Source organism: Nesoenas mayeri (assembly GCF_963082525.1).
Source record: "Nesoenas mayeri genome assembly, chromosome: 1".
Lineage (NCBI taxonomy): Eukaryota > Metazoa > Chordata > Aves > Columbiformes > Columbidae > Nesoenas > Nesoenas mayeri.
In genome coordinates this window covers 90,395,758-90,413,377 of record NC_137541.1, presented here as the reverse complement: position 1 = coordinate 90,413,377, position 17,620 = coordinate 90,395,758, and the positions used below count along the sequence as shown (strand labels likewise).

General features: G+C 36.6%; 1 protein-coding gene across 1 annotated transcript in view; it reads left to right on the top strand.

Annotated features, from left to right (window-relative positions):
• The window catches only part of EPHA6 (EPH receptor A6), a gene marked incomplete at both ends in the record, with an annotated part of 485,307 nt that overhangs the window by 367,316 nt on the left and 100,371 nt on the right, over positions 1 to 17,620 (top strand). The window contains 2 exons of the mRNA XM_080364048.1: positions 2,150 to 2,275; positions 10,903 to 11,088. Of these exons, the coding sequence (XP_080220174.1) occupies positions 2,150 to 2,275; positions 10,903 to 11,088 (312 nt within the window). The remainder of the gene's footprint in view (positions 1 to 2,149; positions 2,276 to 10,902; positions 11,089 to 17,620) is intronic.

Sequence of the window (17,620 nt, the reverse complement as noted above, 5' to 3'; positions counted from 1 at the left end):
TTAGACTCAGCTACCAAGTGTTAACAGGAAGAAGGCTGAGACACACTTAATTCTTTTAAAATAAGTCCTCTGGACCCAGCCATAGTACCCTCTTCTTATCCTGATAAGTTGATGAATTATCTACGTCAACTTCTGTTAATGAATTGAAAGTTTTCCAGAACTTAATCACCACATGGCAGCAGCCTAAAAATTTTCCCATCCAGATAGTCCAAGAGAAACAATGTAAGTTCTTGGACATGCCATACTCGAGAACACAAGGGATATTAGCTGTGCCAGAAAATGATGGCTTGCTGGACCCTGCCAAAGCAATCTGGCATCAACCCACTATTGCCACGGTCATCTCCAAGGAAGCAGACAGAAATTATTAGAGCCTTGTAAATGGATTTGGATGTTTTTGTTCCTATATTGCACCTGGCTCACGAATTGTTCAAGCTGATCAGAAGAGAATGAAGCAGCACAGTCCTCCAGGACCCATCCTCAGGGAAAAGGATCTCAAAGACTGGACCTGTTTCACAAAAGGAATGTTCAGCCATCTGCCTGTAAATAAAAGGAGTGAATTAGAAGGCACTGTTTTCAAAGTAAAGGACAGATTGCCTAAATTGTCCAAGCAGCAGCAAAGGGGAATATAAACTGCTTTGGCAGTAATCACTGTTGGTCTTCAGAATCTTCTTTTCCCCATATCTTTGAGTCCTCACTTGGTGTCTCTGTAGACACTCTTTCAAGGGACCAGCTCAGAACTCATATTTTCTTTTGTCACTTGCTGCATTTTCCAGATTTACCAGCTGTACTTGAAGCATTTCTTAAGGATGGCAGGTAAGTGCAGAGACACTAAGGAGCCTCTTCAGACTAAACCAGTCAAAAGCATTTGGAAAGGAAATGCTTACAATAAGAAAAGTCTTACCCAAAATAGCATTTTCCTTAAAACTTAGCTAGGGCTGTTAGTTTTTCTTAAGGAGGAGTTTCCAAAAGCTTTATTGTCCTCTTAATTTTCCTGTCTGAAATGCTATACCTCAGGAGGTGCTTGCATTCAGGTGACACAAAGAGAAAACAGCATAAGAGTTTGACGCTATCTTATCAGTTGAATAGCAAAGACTGAGTTTACCAAATGTCTTTGATTTTTTCTTCCTGTGGGACAGGATAGACTTTGGGACCTGTTTCAGAGAAACTAGTACCAGTATTTTCTTCATTCTTTACACTAATACCATTTATTAGTTGTCATTGCAAGCTGAAAGGATGTTTGATGTATCAGCGCACTGCAGCAATCCTGAAGAAGTATCCATGCTTTTGGTCTCCTAGAACATCTCAAGAGGTTTGAGCAGAGTCCAGCAGGACCTTGCTCACAGTTTCAGCCAGTACTTTTGAAAGCATTTGTTAGTATTGGGTTGGCAGAGGCTTGTCCTCTGTCTATGGAGTTATAATCATAGAATCATAGAATCATTCCAGTTGGAAAAGACTCAGGATCATCAAGTTCAAACATAAACTAACTAGCACTAAAGCATGTCCCTAAGAACCTTGTCTAAATGCATTTTAAATATCTCCACGGATGTTGACTCAACCGCTGCCCTGTGAGCAGCCTGTTCCAGTGCTTGACAACCCTTTCCATGAAGAATTTTTTCCTCATATCCAATCTAAACCTCCCCTGGTGCAACTTGAGGCCATTTCCTCTTGTCCTATCACTCGCTACTTGGGAGAAGAGACGAATGCCCTCCATGCTCCAGCCTCCTTTCAGGTAGTTGTAGAAAGTGATAAGGTCTCCCCTCAGCTTCCTTTTCTCCAGGTTAAACAGCCCCAGGTCTCTCAAGTGCTCTTTAACACCCATGTCTTTAACGTCTCACCTTAAAAAGCCACTTGAATGATGAAAGGAAATGCTAAGTCTGTGTCTAGTCAATCTTTGAAAGCCTAGTGCTGCCAGCAAATGGGGACAATTCGTGCATTCTGCAGTCAGCTTTTGTGAAATCAGTAGCAAGCATTAGTAATTTGGGGTCATTACTGGGTTCTGGAACTTAAAATGTTGAAGATACAGTGTGTTGTTTCCAATTGTTTCAATTGTCTAATCAATCAAAAAAAAAGTAAATTAGAAAACCATATTATTGCGGTGCTTGAATGTCAAAGTATGCTTGATTCCTAGTATTCTTTTTTTTTTTTGCAGTACGGTTCCCGGGGATCAAAACATATATTGATCCAGACACATATGAAGATCCATCTCTTGCTGTCCATGAGTTTGCAAAGGAGATAGATCCTTCGAGAATTCGTATTGAGAGAGTTATTGGGGCAGGTAATAGTACACCCACTTTAAAAAATGTCTCAGCATGGATAGGATGCTTTTCTCAAGCTACCAGGATAATGCAAGTGGTCAAGTGTAGTACAAAATGTGGACATATTTCTCTGATAGCACCAGTTCACTCTCAGGTGTGGTGTACATGAGATACTGCGTTTGTCTTATGTTCTAAATGTGGGTATATTCAAATAAGGAGTTGAGAGGCAGATTGTCCGAAGTAATAGATTTATCCCAAACTTTTTTTTAAGCTTTACCAATTTTTGGAGTAGAGTTGTTTTTTTGATGGGGTTGGTTTTGTTTTCCTCTGTTCCAAACATAATCAAAACACTACGTCACTCAGCATTTGCCATAGTGTCACATGTTCTCTGTCACTGAGAGGGAGATTAGATCAGAATCTATTTCTTGGGGGAGATAAGATCAGAGTATAAAAGACTTGGCAAAAAAATATTCTCTAATGGAGGATAAGAGGAGTACAAGCGGGAAGAGGAGAGGCTGGCTTGGGACAGGCTTTCCTGTAGCTGTGTAGAGGAGGGTCATTGGCAGCGAGGGTAAAAAACGAAGCTCTGATGAAAAGGTTTAGATAGTATGAAAGGTGCTGTGGATCTAGGAAGCAGGATGAATGGGAAAAAAACCTGCATATTCTCTTCCTACATCCTTGTTTGTCTTTGCCCAAGTGCATGGTGGGAACAGACTAAAATTACATCTAAGAAGTTGGTTTAGACCCTGTTCTTGCCTATGAGGTTGTTTACCTTCAGTTGAGAATATCTCATTTGGGCTGTGGGCCATTTCACAGCTAGTTGATAATAAATTGCAGAAACTCATTAATCCTGTATGTATATTTTTTTTTCTAAGGGACATAACGTGCCACCTTGTGTTTTCAGGGATCTTACCCTTTGCTTATGTGCTATGTTTATAGGCATGTCTATTCTGCGCACTGTTATCTCCCTGTCTTAGCTTTTGTTTAATTATCAGGTTTTACTACTCAGGAAACTGCTGTGCAAGTGTTGCCACACGTTCACTTCTGGAAAGCCTTTGTCAGATAAAGGCTCATGGCTGCTGTCTGGAGTTCACTGGAGGTCCTGGCGGCAGCTCAGTGGTTCAGAAAACACACCTTTGCAGTTAACACAACAAAAGCGGAATACTTGAAAAGATCAGAGTCTTGTAAAACCATTTCTTGTAACTTGGGTTCTGACTCTCTGGGGCAGATAGTATTTCACTATTGACCAGATCCTGAGATGGCTTGCTTTCTGTTTTACCCAGCTGTAGTGTACTGAGGACTTAAAGAGACAAGGCTAGAAAAGGGCCTAACTAGTAGATCCCTAACTAGTGGATCTCAATGCATAGCTTGTGATCAACATGTCATTCAGAAGGCCTACCACCATTTCTCACAATTATAACAGATTAAAACAAAAAACAGACTGGCAAGGAGAGTCTGAAGTTCCTGTGGTGCATTACATCCTCTCTGTTGTTACCCGCACACCCCACTTCCCGAGGAGCGTTAATCATTTCTCATCCCCTACAGAAAGTGGGAGAGCTAAGAGTCTGTGTCAGAAATTTTGATGAATATAGGAACAGAATCCTGAGTTCTAATTCCAGCACTGGAATTTCATTTTCTGCTGTGAAAGGCATTAACGCTTTACCTGTCTTCAGTTAATACAATATGGATATTTCTCTGTGTGCGTAAGATATTAAGAGTGACTGAGTTTTGTAAACTACTGTTTTAAAAGTACTTGTAATACTGACCACACGGATGTTTTGGTTTCACCTCACTGTAATTTTATTTCAGTAGCAACAATTAGTACGTTCCATACTCTAGTGCCCATCATTGCACTGTTCATTCTTGGCTTTCTTTTGCAATACTTGCTAAGTGTATTATAACATACAAATGCCTTTTTTTTCCCCTTTATTTACTTCCATCAACTAAAATGCCATCAAGAAAATAATAAAATAGTTCACAGTACAACAGACTGCAAAAATCAGAAGCACATTTTGTGGAAAGGAGTCAGTGGAAAAAAAAAATCAGTTTACTTATAGTGAGACTTTGAAAGAACTCATGCTACCTGGTATTGTCAGGAAAATTACATTCAGAAGACATGTGTGACACTGTGATCCTTCTTTTTTATCTTTGTTTCGTATATCTTAGTCAGTCAAGAAAAGTGTCGTATCTTTCAGTTGAGATCCCTCATTTAATGATTCATTTCTACACTGATAGCAATGGCAATGTCTCTAGTGTTGCTCACGTGTGTTTTATGCACTAGAAAATATCATGCAACTAATAAAACAAAAATAAAACCTGGTCTGTTAATGAACAGGGGAGAGAAAGTATCGACCAGAAAGTATGAGAAAAAATTCCGTTTCCTGCTGCAGTCCATATCACCAGAGTACTTTAGAGTTCACCTGATTGCTTAAGCTAAGTAATATGTAGCTGGCACTGTGCACCATTGGAATTATGATCTTGAGAGAGCCCCCAGAGAGCTGACTGCTGCAGAAAACATTCTATCTGATTTCTTTTATTTCTTCCTTTTCTTCAGACATACTATAGATATTGATGTTGTAGATTATAAACCATATTGAACTACATTCAGGGCTAGTATAACTGCTGATTTCAAAGGAGTTGAATGCAACAGACAAGGACTGAGGTTATTGATTTTAGTTTAGATGAAAATTGTGTCCTTATTCTCAACTTAATTCATTTATGAAAATTCTTTACTCAGCTTGTGTCTCCCTTTTCTTGTATGCATGGGAGTGAATCTTTGCCTGCTTTGACATATTTTATTTTTATATTTTTTATCTTCTAAAATTACTTGGGTAATCTGCCATCTTCAAAGATACTTGCCTAGCAGGATTTGCAAACTGGTTGTAATGAAATTTAAACCCGTTTCCATGCAGACAAGATACAGGTTAAATACCCTGCCTGAGGCACAGAGTACAAATTCTCACAGAGTTCTTCAATAGCTGCTAGGGGACGTAACATATTATAATTCACAGAAGTCCTAAAGCCTTTCTTTGTGCCTCTCTGATTCTGTATTAAACTCTGCAAATGGTTATAAAATGGATTTCTTATCATAAGATAATAATTTTAGAAGATGTTTGTAATTGTCACCTAAGTAAATAAAAAATCAAAATGTTTTATAAAATGTAAGAAGTGAATTAATAGATGCAATTTGTAAATTTGCTTTGCTTGAACATTTTATTTTGATCAATTATTTTAATTTTTAATATCTTTAATTTTTCAAAAGAAAAAAATATTTGTATTCAAGAACTAAAAGTTTTAGTTTTGAAAATCTCAAAGTGAAACATTACAAATGTTTGAAACTTTCTTCCTAGCATTTCTGCTCAATAGATTTTTGAAAACAATCTTTTCCTGAAAGCAGGTTCAAATTCACTTTTGCAGTGGAAACTGTCATGTCCAAAAGCTCTTGACGATTCACTAGTTGCAGTGCAGATGGCTTTGACACTCAAGGGAAGTATTTTTTCTAGCTTCTTTTTTCAGCTTGCCCAACTCTGTATTCAAGTTATCTTTTGAAGTATATGGTAATTATAATCTTGGATAAAGTCAGCTGGAAATGTACATCATATTATTTGCTGCTGAGTAATCTCTTGCATCTATCTGAGGATGATACCATCAAATCAGAAGTAGTATTTTCAACTAAAACTTCTGATAATCTGATTTCTGGTTACAGCATCACTGAAAGTTAAAATCTTCTAACCACTCCACTTAACCTCAGATACACATCCACTATAGATGTGAAAAAAAAGGCTTTGTATTAATTATTTTTGTCCTGTGTTTCAGTCTCTGCTTAGAAATGCAAAATCTAAGAGCTACTGAATGTATTTACCTGTCACCCTCTGTTGCACAGGTACATCTGAATGCTGCACAAGACATTGGGATTTCTCTGCAATCATGTATTAGCCACGTTATGCAGACAATTCAGTCTGTTCCTTTGGTGCTAAGCACCAGTAACATAGGGGTAGTACTATGTGACATTAAAAGAAGAGCAAGTATCTAAAATTGTTGCTTACACACTGACTGCTCCACATAATGATGTTTGCCCATCAGATGCTAAAAATAAGTTCAGAGAAGGTGGGAAAAGATGGTCAACTTGACAAAGTAGCAAGATCTTCAAGCAGTAACAGCAGTTGGGAAACTAGCCTTTAGTAGCTGTGAAGATCAAGATAACACTTGGCCTGAGACAGTCAAAGACATCATAGCCAAATTAAAAAGAGAACATTTGTGCATTCAGTTGTAGATTTAATAAACATTCCTTTTGCAAGTTCATATCATTAGGCAGATAATAACAAATGCAAAGCAGCAACAAGTTAAGAAAGGATGCTGAGCTCGTGAGATTGCTTTGGTAGAAAATGAGTTACTGCAATCTCTCATCAAAATCCTTTTTCAAGTCCTCCTAGTGGACATTTACTGAGGTGGTGGTTTTGAAAGCAGCCACTATATTATACGGAGCCAGTTAATTAAAACTTTGATCTCAGCTCTCCCAGTCATTGCCTTTGGCATGCTTTTGGTGTTTCAGTACATCTGCAAACTCTCTGAATTACTCTCCTTCCTTCTGGTGCTTTGGTGCAAATAAAGCAACTAAAATACAGTCCTTTGCAAAGTCCTTTCTAAATTATTCATGCTTTACTTACTCGACGTGTAGATGCAAGAAATCTGCATTAAAGCAACAATATCTGAACATAAATCCAGATCCAAGGTGAGTGGCTTCCCCTCATCTTCTGCCTTACATCTGGTTCATCTGAAAAAGTACTATTTTGTAGACCTTTTGATTGAATGAAATATTATCCAGGTTAATAGCCATTAATGGTCTCTTAATCTTTAAATAACTTCTGATATCTTGGTTCAAACTGGAGGGTAAAGGCAGTAGGGGAAACAGTTTAGAACCAAAATGGAAATTGTAGTTTGATCACATGTCCATAATAGCAAGCAGATTGCAATATCAAAGGCAAAGAGAACCTATTTGGAAGTGCTTAGCTGATGTTTCTCATGATAACATAAATCAAATAAACAGGTATGAGTAAAGTTCCCATTGCAGCAATAGTTATTGTTTATTTGGTGATTAAATTGATTAATCCAATCCCTTTTATTTTATCCAGTTCTTACAGCAAAGTTTTACTGTTGCTTAATTTGATATTTTATATTTTTGGATTCAAAACTCTTGGTCGAGTTTTTTTTTAATCACTTTTATTCCATGAGATCTCACATTGATTCATTGTAAAGATCAATGGGTGCATTTTTGCCAGTTCCCACAATGTGCCATCTATTCATTGCTGTAGATTATTTTCAGATGATCCCTTTCAGCCACTCTTCATACTGAGTTTGCTGCACCTGCTGACATGGTATATTGTTTGATTTTGTCCTGTCCATGAGACTTTTTTCTGCTCCATCACTTCTTGCTCTTTGGTTTAAGGCTTCATTGCCTCTTCATGGAAGGAATTCCCGTATGTACTTTGTCAAATCTGTCCTAAAAGTTACAATTATCCTCTTATCTTCTTTGTTAAAATGTTGACACTCAGGTAAGAGGCCAAGTCTTCGATTTTGCACTGAGTACGCTGTATTCTTTGCCAGTTCTCCCAAAGGTCAAATGACTAAAACTGGGAAAAAGTAGTTGAACTGTATTTGGTGCTGTGACATTTCAGTTGCATCAACAGCAACTGTCTGTGTTGTAAGACATTTGTTTTGATCCCATAGAGTAATACCAGACTGCATATCAGACTTTTAAGTGACTGTTCTGTTTCATTTTAAATAACACATGTGTTATGACTGAATGAGAAAAGCAATGTGTGGTTTGCGCAGGGTTAGTTCCTAGACTGCTCAATTAGCTTTTGTATACCATACAGTAAGATGTGGGGTTTATGCGATTAAACCACGGATTATTTACACTTTATTAAAACTGAGCAGACAATGAACTCTCTTTTTTTCTGTAGTTATCACCGGCTTTTTCCCTGGAGCAAAGAAAGATGTCAACTTCATTGACATCTGGCTGTTAGCTTCTACTTATTACACATGCAGTCATGAACCTTTACTGCTGCGAGGTCAACATTTGTCTTGTTTATCTTCAAACCTGAGCAATAAAACTTATATTTTAAAAAACACTTTTCTTGAATACATTCCCCTTTGACTTTAAAAGCATTCAAAATTCTTTATCTGAACAAAAGTGTAGAAAAATACTCTGGGATGAAATCTCATCAAACTCTTTCTCAGTGTAAATAGTTGAATGCTTCGTATGCTTGATCTCTGTCTAGTTTAAACTAAAACTAGAAGTTATTACACATACCGTAGGTTTCTAAGTGCAGCAATTGTCTGTTCTGTGAGCTGATGATCACTTACTGTCTGACATCACATCACAAAAAATTGCGGTTAGTCTTTATGTTCACCAGTTTGTCAATCCCAATATCCAAGGGGAAAGAAATTTCTTTCTACCTCTACAAATCATGAATCAAAAAAAAAAAGGGGGGGGGGAGGGAGGAAGAAACAGGTCAGGGAAAAGACACGATGTTGTACAGATAATAAATCTTGGGATTATAAGTCCTTCATTTGCCTCCTTCTGTTTAATCCATTTTAAAACACTTGGTGAACAGTCCTTTACAGACCCTGAGGTACTAATGCCATTATTTCCGAAATTCTCAAATGGTAGTACTCTTGTATAATCCTATAATAGCAAAATGATTTATTCTATAACCTATGCTCTCCAAATTATTCTCAAAAATGAGATTTTGCAGTTCTGCAGATATATTGATTATGAAATATCTTTTTAAAACTCGATATTGAGGCTCTAGCATTTTTGCTTTTTGCTCTTTCTTCAAAAGAAAGAAATTGGAAATTTTTCTCATTTTAGGCATTTAAGTTTGAAAGGCCAGTCAGGTGCAATAAGGTCATGACTTTAGAGATACATTCTAGCACTTCTGGATGTTTCACAGAATAGAAGATTGATATACCATGTTTCCTCCAAATCACTCAGGCTTCATGACTTTGTTTTATGGTAGACCTTTAAAAGTCCAAACTAGCTACTTTTTCAGGGGCAGTAGTCAGACAAACAAACTTTTAAGGAGAGCCTTTTTAAGAGCTAAAGGAGCAAAATTGTATAGGAAAATTCCTACCCAACTTCACCTTTTGTCAAAATTCCCAGAGCATTAGTCTGATGACATATATTTTCACACATATGCATACATCTTCGGGGAAGCATTTGCTTTCATTTATTTTTAAAAATTAAGTAGAAATAAAACAAATGGGTGGTGGTTTTTTTGGAGAAATAAAATCTAGGACACTTGGCTTTGGTAGCTGTTTAAGAAGCTGCTAAGTTATTCAGAGGATATGTTCAGCATCTGTTAATTGTACTCTTACACCTGAGGATGTCTCTGTTTTGAAATGAAAGACAAGCTATGAAATTGGCTTTTTAATCCCTCCACTCTTCCTGGATCGTATTGGCTAATAAAACCTTGTTTTGTTTTAGTGAAAGCAACTGATTCTAACAAAATAAAACTTGTATGACAATATCCGTTGTAATCCTTTAACATAGGGAGTGATCATTTTCTGAAGTGAAGCTTCTACCTTTAAGGCCTCTCCTAGCTTCAGTTCATATCTGAAGACACATTGTTACAGGCTCGAGCTCTCTTATTTTGTTTTCTTTTGTTCTGCCCTTGAAGTTTAAGGAAAACTAATTCAAACAGCAGTCAATGGAGGTGGTAAGAACTTGTTTCCTCTAAAGATCTAAGGGAAGCTATGATTTTCATATAAACTTAATTAGTAAATGTGTAAAGGGAACGTAAGGAGACATGCATTCTTCAAAGGCACTTAAATACCCAGGAAAATATCGTGTGAAGCAAGCTTTGAGATTCCTCTCGTTACTCAGTTCAGTCCTGATTTGCTGAAATTGTTAGCCTTTGAAGAGTGAAATATGTAATTCATTTCAAGCAGGTGTGTGAGTCCATGTAAGTAAATCATGTGCAAGTGCTTTTCTGGGGCATGATAGCCTTGAGTACATTTTAAACGCTTTCTACAATTGGAGGATAGTCAGATATTCTTATATTCTCACAGCATTTCTTTTTATACAGGTCATAGTGGATGACACTCCATAGATAGATATTGCTATAAATAGATATTTTAGGTGTTTTGCCAACATTAGAACAAAAATCTAAGTGTCATTACGTTCCTTCCTCATAGCATGCTCAGTTATTTCACAAGCATTGATGTAGGAGTTCAAAGTGTTAGTAAAGCAAGATGAACCACACTGTGGAGGGCAGATGGTTTGGCAGTTGCATTGAAAGTACAAGTCCCCGTGATCTCGTGGTATGGCACAAAGGAAAGGTGATTATTTGTTGTGAAGTAATACTGAATATTTTGCTTTTCTGGGATGTGATGAAACTCGAGAACTTGAATATGCCATCTGTTATTTCTCCTCCCACTTCTACAGGATGTGTGAGTTTCTTGAATAGTTTTGTGTTTGTTTCATTGATGACTACATGTAACTCTGAACTATTAAAAAAGTCAGGTTTTAAGACAGCTATTGAAGGTTATTTTAAAAAATAAGGCATTTAAGTTCAGCAATACAAACTGTACTATAGTCCTTCAGTCACTGTGAATGACCTAACACATATTTTATCTGTCTAAGGTGAGTTTGGAGAAGTATGCAGTGGACGTCTTAAAACACCAGGAAAAAGAGAGATACCTGTTGCAATTAAAACTCTGAAAGGTGGCTACATGGACAGGCAGAGAAGAGATTTCCTGAGAGAGGCTAGCATCATGGGACAATTTGATCACCCAAATATAATTCGCCTTGAAGGAGTCGTTACAAAAAGTAAGTTACTATTAATAGCTGTTTGTTGTTTTTCCCATTCTGTGTCATTTAGCATCAAAATTAAGTATTGCTTCCATGTTCAAAATGGATGGCAATTCTCCAAAATTATCCAAATCATAAAATGCAGCAGAAACTGTAGAGCTTGGGACCATAATAGGAAATGCACAGCCTATACATTTTCCATTAGAAATATTTAATGTTTATTTTTTAAACTAAAAATCCTCCTCATTCAAATAAAGTCTTTAAAGATTCTTATGAAATAGGCCTGTAGAGTTGGCTTATAGGCAAGTGAAATACAGTAGAGGAAATCATAAATGTAACTGAGTTTACAATTAAGTCAAATAATAATGCAAAGTAGCAGTTATAAGTCTTCTTTTCACACAAGCACTCTTTATTTTGTTGTGGTTTACTATTTTGGTACCAGAAAAGATCGGTTTCCTATTTTAGAGAAATAAAATGTAAACTCTTGTAACCTTATTGTACACTTGGAAATTACTCACTAAAATTCCAGAATAATCTGTGAAATGTCTTACTCTTTATACGTGTTGCAGCTACAAAGCGATATCCCTTGCCTCTGAAATCTGGCATTTTTAGCAGGGTTATGGGCTTTTCTGAAATGCTCAAATATCATTTGATTATGAAGTCTTATTTACATGCATGTAAGTTCTTTAATGCCAACATTTTGCAGTGATGAATTAAAAAACTGATGAGATATGCTCTTCTCAAAACTAATCGTTGCCTCAACTAAGCCATGTTGTTTGCTTATTTGCAGTACTTATGTTTTTCTTTTACAGATCAATTATTGTCTGTATAAAACAATTGTCTCTTACCATCACAGTAAACACAATAAATATGTTATGAGTATTTCCTGGTTTTACCTTGTTAGAATATTAAAAGCTAAGTTTTTAAAACAATGTACTGGAATGAAGAGGGAAGTATAGTGCCTGAACTCAAGTCATTAGAATGGAATTTCAATAGGTTTATGGGATGACTTTATTCAAATCTGTCTCTCTGTGGTTCTAAATTAAGATTAAGAGTATTTTTTTTTCTTCACACAGTATTCCACAGATAAAACCATTATTATTTAGGAAAATTTGTTTACTGAACTAACAAAATCCATTACATTGTGGACTTCTGGAAATATCTGACATAGTCTCCTCCATTACTCCCTCATCAGTAACTGTTCTGCTTACAACAAACAAGAACACAAGTTAATACTGGTTGAGCAGCATTGGACATCTTTGTCAAGAGATGTAAATATGTAGGGACTTAATTGAATTTATCTCCTTGCTTTATAATGGGCAGTATAGCAGCAATTTATTTCCACCAGCCTTCACCAGCATGGGCAGTTTATGAACCAGTATCACCGGTATGGCTAGGATTCACGTGGTGGATCTAGTAGTGTTTGTCTCATTTCTGAAAAGGCTAATGACTGTGATTTATGAACATTGTTTAAATCCAATTAGATGGTGCACACAGAGTACAGTATAATGCATTTGGCAATGGCATGCTTGTTTAATCTTTGCCACATTTATAAATTTTCTTTCTGTAATGTCTCACCATCAGTCTAGAAAGAAATGAAGATTGCATTAAGAAAAGAGAAACAAACAGATAAATCAGTGCTCCAACATTAGAGTCTTTTTTCCTGTTCTACAGGAAAAGTGATTATAGACAACTATAAGTCAAGAAATCATCATTAGCAGTTCTGCTTTTCTTTAAAGAGTCAACAAACTTTGGTATTGTTTTTGCAATGTTTGCTTAGAAGTAATATAAAAATAGTGAGCGTTACTGTTATAGTCACACCGTCCTATAAAAATATGCATCTCAGATATAAAATACATAGAGAAAGTTTGAAAGTTTGAAGGTCAGGAAGGTTTAAAAAATAAAACAATTATACATCAATAATCATAGAATTAAAAGATACATGAGTTGTCAACAAACTTCACCCTGAGGCATGGAAAGTGCAAGTTACATAAAGTGTAAAGAACAAAGTCTTGCAGTACTGCTGTACTGCAGTTATGAAGTAGGAGGCAGGCTGAGCAATGGACACGCACACTCTGCTATGCTTCTGTTTTGCCAGTTTGTCTTGAGGGTGTTGCCTTGCATTTATCCTGCCCCACCTGTGGTATTTAGAAAATAACATGGCTTCAGCTGGGAGCAGAACAGTTACTTTGCATTCCACTAAATCCTAAATCTAGGATTGTACAAGCCAATGCAGGACAGGAATTTCCTATAAGTAAAAGAAGTGTTGTAAAAGTCAGACAGAACCTTGTCCTAGCCAAATTATTTATGCAATGATAGCATGATTAAAAGGTGTTTTGTGTTAAAACTTAGATTAATAACAGCAGAATCTATTTATCTGAGGTACATTACAGTTCCACTAACCGATAAAGGCACATTGGGTGCACTAAAATTGATTAATAGATGTGTAATGCTGTTCTTAGCACATGGTTTCGTCTTCGTAAAGATCAGTCATTGACTTCTAGCAGCTACTGATATATATTGCATCAGTTTGTAAGCAGTACCTTCCACTACAGTGTCATTGACTATTGAACAAAAAAAGAAAAAGGATTTGATTGTAATAAGCAGAAGTGCTCTACTGAGTCAATAGCTATTGACTGTGGCAATAACAAATTTGCCCGTTCATTGCAAATGAGAGGTTTTATCTGGTGCTACCAGCTAAGCAGATGTTAACTTTCAAATGATACTGTTTTTGAAATTGCTGTGGAATATGTACTGTACAGGATGAAAAAATGCTAAACTAAGCCTGCACAAAAGTAGGTCTGAAACAGAGTTTTAACCCCCTTTTCTCATTGCTTCATTTCTTACTTGTCCTAACTGTGATCCTTAATCACAGAGAGCAGTAGGCAGAACAGTTGCTGTCGCACACACTTTCTGTGAGCAGAGAGTTCATTTCAAGGGCAATTGCCAGGCCAAGGCAAATATGCCATAGCACAGAATCTGGATCTGGTTGTTCGCTTATATTGCTAATCAGAAGTCACAAGGGAAACTTTATTCCTGTTTGGTTTGTTTTAGCAACACCATTCCTTGCATGGTTTGCCATAAAAGGCTGCTAATTGCATAGCAAATTTATGAGAGATGCTTAGGTACTTGATATAAACATCTGTGTTTCCCGTTCAGGTCATATTAGCACAGTGATAATTTTGGGAGTTCTTCTGGGGTGTGTCAGGGCATGCTCAGCTGAGCTGTTTGTCATTATCCAAGCTGCTGCTATTTCATAAACAGGTATAAGAAAAATAAAACTTCTTTCTCCAGCGCGAACTTATGTAACTAACGTAGAGATCTGTGGTATATAGAAGATGCATCTTCCACTTCTACATCATGTCAAAGTCTGTGCTGAAGACTTTCTATGGAAGTCTGTAAAGTAAATTAAAGCTATGCTTACAGCAAACACCTGCCAACATAACTATATCTACAAGAGACATGAAAAGGTGGTCTCTGACTCTTGTAACTGTACTGGAAGAAATCACTGGTGTTACACTAGCCAAGTTGGAATCTATAGTTTGTTTAGCTTGATGGTATTGTACAGAATAGTTTAAAACACAGCTTTGTCAGTACTCTGTAATACTGTGTCAATACAAGATATCAATGCATGCAAAGGCTTTATTGTAGCCATAATATTAATTTTGTTCCCCTCCCTCTCAGACTTTACCCTAAATAACTTTCAGTTGTTAAAATTAATTTGTAAGGATTTGCTTTCCTTTTATGAACTTTGACTACTGGAGCATTTGCACCTGTCACATGTACAAGAGGAATTTTTTAAGGCATTCATTTTCCTTATCAATATTATGTATATTATTGTTCTGCAGAATCATTTTCAAATTAATCACTTCACAGATGGAGGACAAATGAAGACACCACCTAGATTTTTTGGGTCCATGTAAGCTCACATCAGCATAACATCAAGTCTCAGTTTAGAATGACACCTTCAACTGTTCTGCTTTAGTGATTTTCAAATTGTGAATGCCATCCCAGTTCTGAAATCTTTAGTCAGTCATCTGGCAGACCAAATTCAAAGCTTTAATCATTGAGTTTCTTTTTAAATGACTACATAAAACCTATTCAGTGCAAGAAGAGTCATAACTGACCCATTTGTTATTTACCAAATTTACCATATGCAGGAGATAACAATGATCTTTTTTTTATTTTTTTAGACAAGACATTGTCTTCTAGGCCTTTGAGCCCTTAGTGTCATGAATCTAATGTTGCCCTTTCCTCCAACCTGTTAATGGGTGGTGAACGATAAATGGAATTCAGAATTCATTTTGAAAGGTGACATATTTTGCAAAAGGCTTGAGCAAATTTTTGTGGCAGTGTTTGCATCATTCTTACCTTGGTCATGGATGGCAAAATCGTACTCCCAAGAAATGTGATTGTGCAAAGTTTAGATGTTGACCTTTTAAGAGTTGTGACTATTTCAAATAGGCTACACTGTGATAGCTTATACATCAAAAAATATGACCTACATTACAGTATTTATAATTGATTTCTGAAAAGTAAAACCTTTAGGGTCAACACAAAACATACAAAGTTAATAATTCCATGTTAGCACTATAATGTTGCTTGTAACCTACAGTGTAACCAGTTTCAAATCTTGACATTTACTTCTGTCAGTAATGTCAGTACATCACTGAGATGTCACTGACAGCCAGTGATAAGACAAGTGGCAATGGGTGCAAATTGGAACATAGGAGGTCCCACTTAAATATGAGAAGAAACTTCTTCTCAGTGAGGGTGATGGAGCACTGGAACAGGCTGCCCAGGGGGGTTGTGGAGTCTCCTTCTCTGGAGACATTCAAAACCCGCCTGGACACCTTCCTGTGTAACCTCATCTAGGCGTTCCTGCTCCAGCAGGGGGATTGGACTAGATGATCTTTCGAGGTCTCTTCCAATCCCTAACGTTCTGTGATTCTGTGATCTGCAGGGACAGATGTACTTATAGGGGGCCAAAATGGCTTCATACCCACCCCTTACGCTGGCAGGCACTTGCACCTGCCTTATGTAAGACAGATGCACAGCGGGATTTGAAGACATTACTCATCCCTGAATATCTTCTATTCTGCTTATAGACAATCCACTGTGACACAGAGTGGTGGTGAGACTGTATGTGTGTCATATTAGCCTGTGGACTTTACATGGCATTAGACATAAAGCTAAATTTTCTGATTAAACATATGGTAGCTGTGCACATAAAATACACAAAACAGCAGAATTTCAGTTGTGTTATAAGTTGTTCAGTAAGTGGAGCTGCAAATTTGAATTTGGCTTACTACCTTTATTTTCCTTTGTATCCTGTTTCATACATGAATATCACAAGACAATAGTGAATTCAGTGTTGCTGTAGCCAGCAAATTAATGCAAAAACCACGATCACCACCCACACTATGACCCAAATTTACTAGTTCAATTTATTAAAATATCATCCAAAATAAAGAGTTGAAAGACTGCTGCGACATAAAGAAAACAAAGTATCTGCAGTTTTCTTGCAAAACAGGTTACCCTTCATGAACTTGTATTCCAGGAATGTAATTAATCTTTATAGTACTGAGTTATTTTTATGCATACATGCATGCATGAATGTAGATATTTCGAATAATGCAAACAAACTACTATGCATTCTGTTTGTTACAGGTTGCTGGCAAAAATTAAGAATACACAATAGTTGTTTGTTCTGAATGACTCATACTTAAAACAAATCAGATTTTATCCCCTAAAAATAAAATTTTTCTTTCATTCATTACATTCTGAGATTTTATTTTTTTTTTTCAAAAATCAGAGGGCCATTATGGTTTCCTGCAGTTCAAATCAGTTACATTTCTGTATTCTGCTTTTCTGTTTTGCAGCTGGCAAGCTATACATTATAAGAGCCAATTCTACTGTAACATCTTTCACAGGACAGTAAGCAATGAAGAAATACCATTTGGTCAAACAGTTGAACAGCTAATATTTGTTAGCAGTGGCTTCATCTGACCATGATACAGTATCTAACATAACTAAACTAAACTAATTCTACTTTTATAGGTTACACCTGAGAAACGAGATCTTTTACCTTCAGATGTCTGTATTCGGACACGTAGTACCTGACTTTCAAAGATATTTAGGTGCTTTGATGTGAGATATGGTTCCAGTGGAAAAATAGGTGACAGAAATCATTCCTACAAACAGCCATAAAAAGGTAGTCCTGTAGATAAGAAACAGCCAAATATTTGTTTTCGTTTTTAAGGAAAGGCATGGTCATCAATTTGCATAATTAGCATCATTATTAACTGCAAGTGATTGCGTTTCCACATATCTTCTGAATAAAGTACGCAATTTCTTCCTCCAGCATGAAAGTGGAGAAGAATATGGTACAATAACTTAAAGGGTAAGATAGTTATAGTGTGTAGGTCAGGGGTGTCAGACTCATTTTCAGCAGAGGCCACATCAGCCTCTCAATTGCCTTCAAAGGGGCCAGTGTGACTTTAGGATTGTATAAATGCAACTACTCCTACATTTATACAGTCCTAAAATT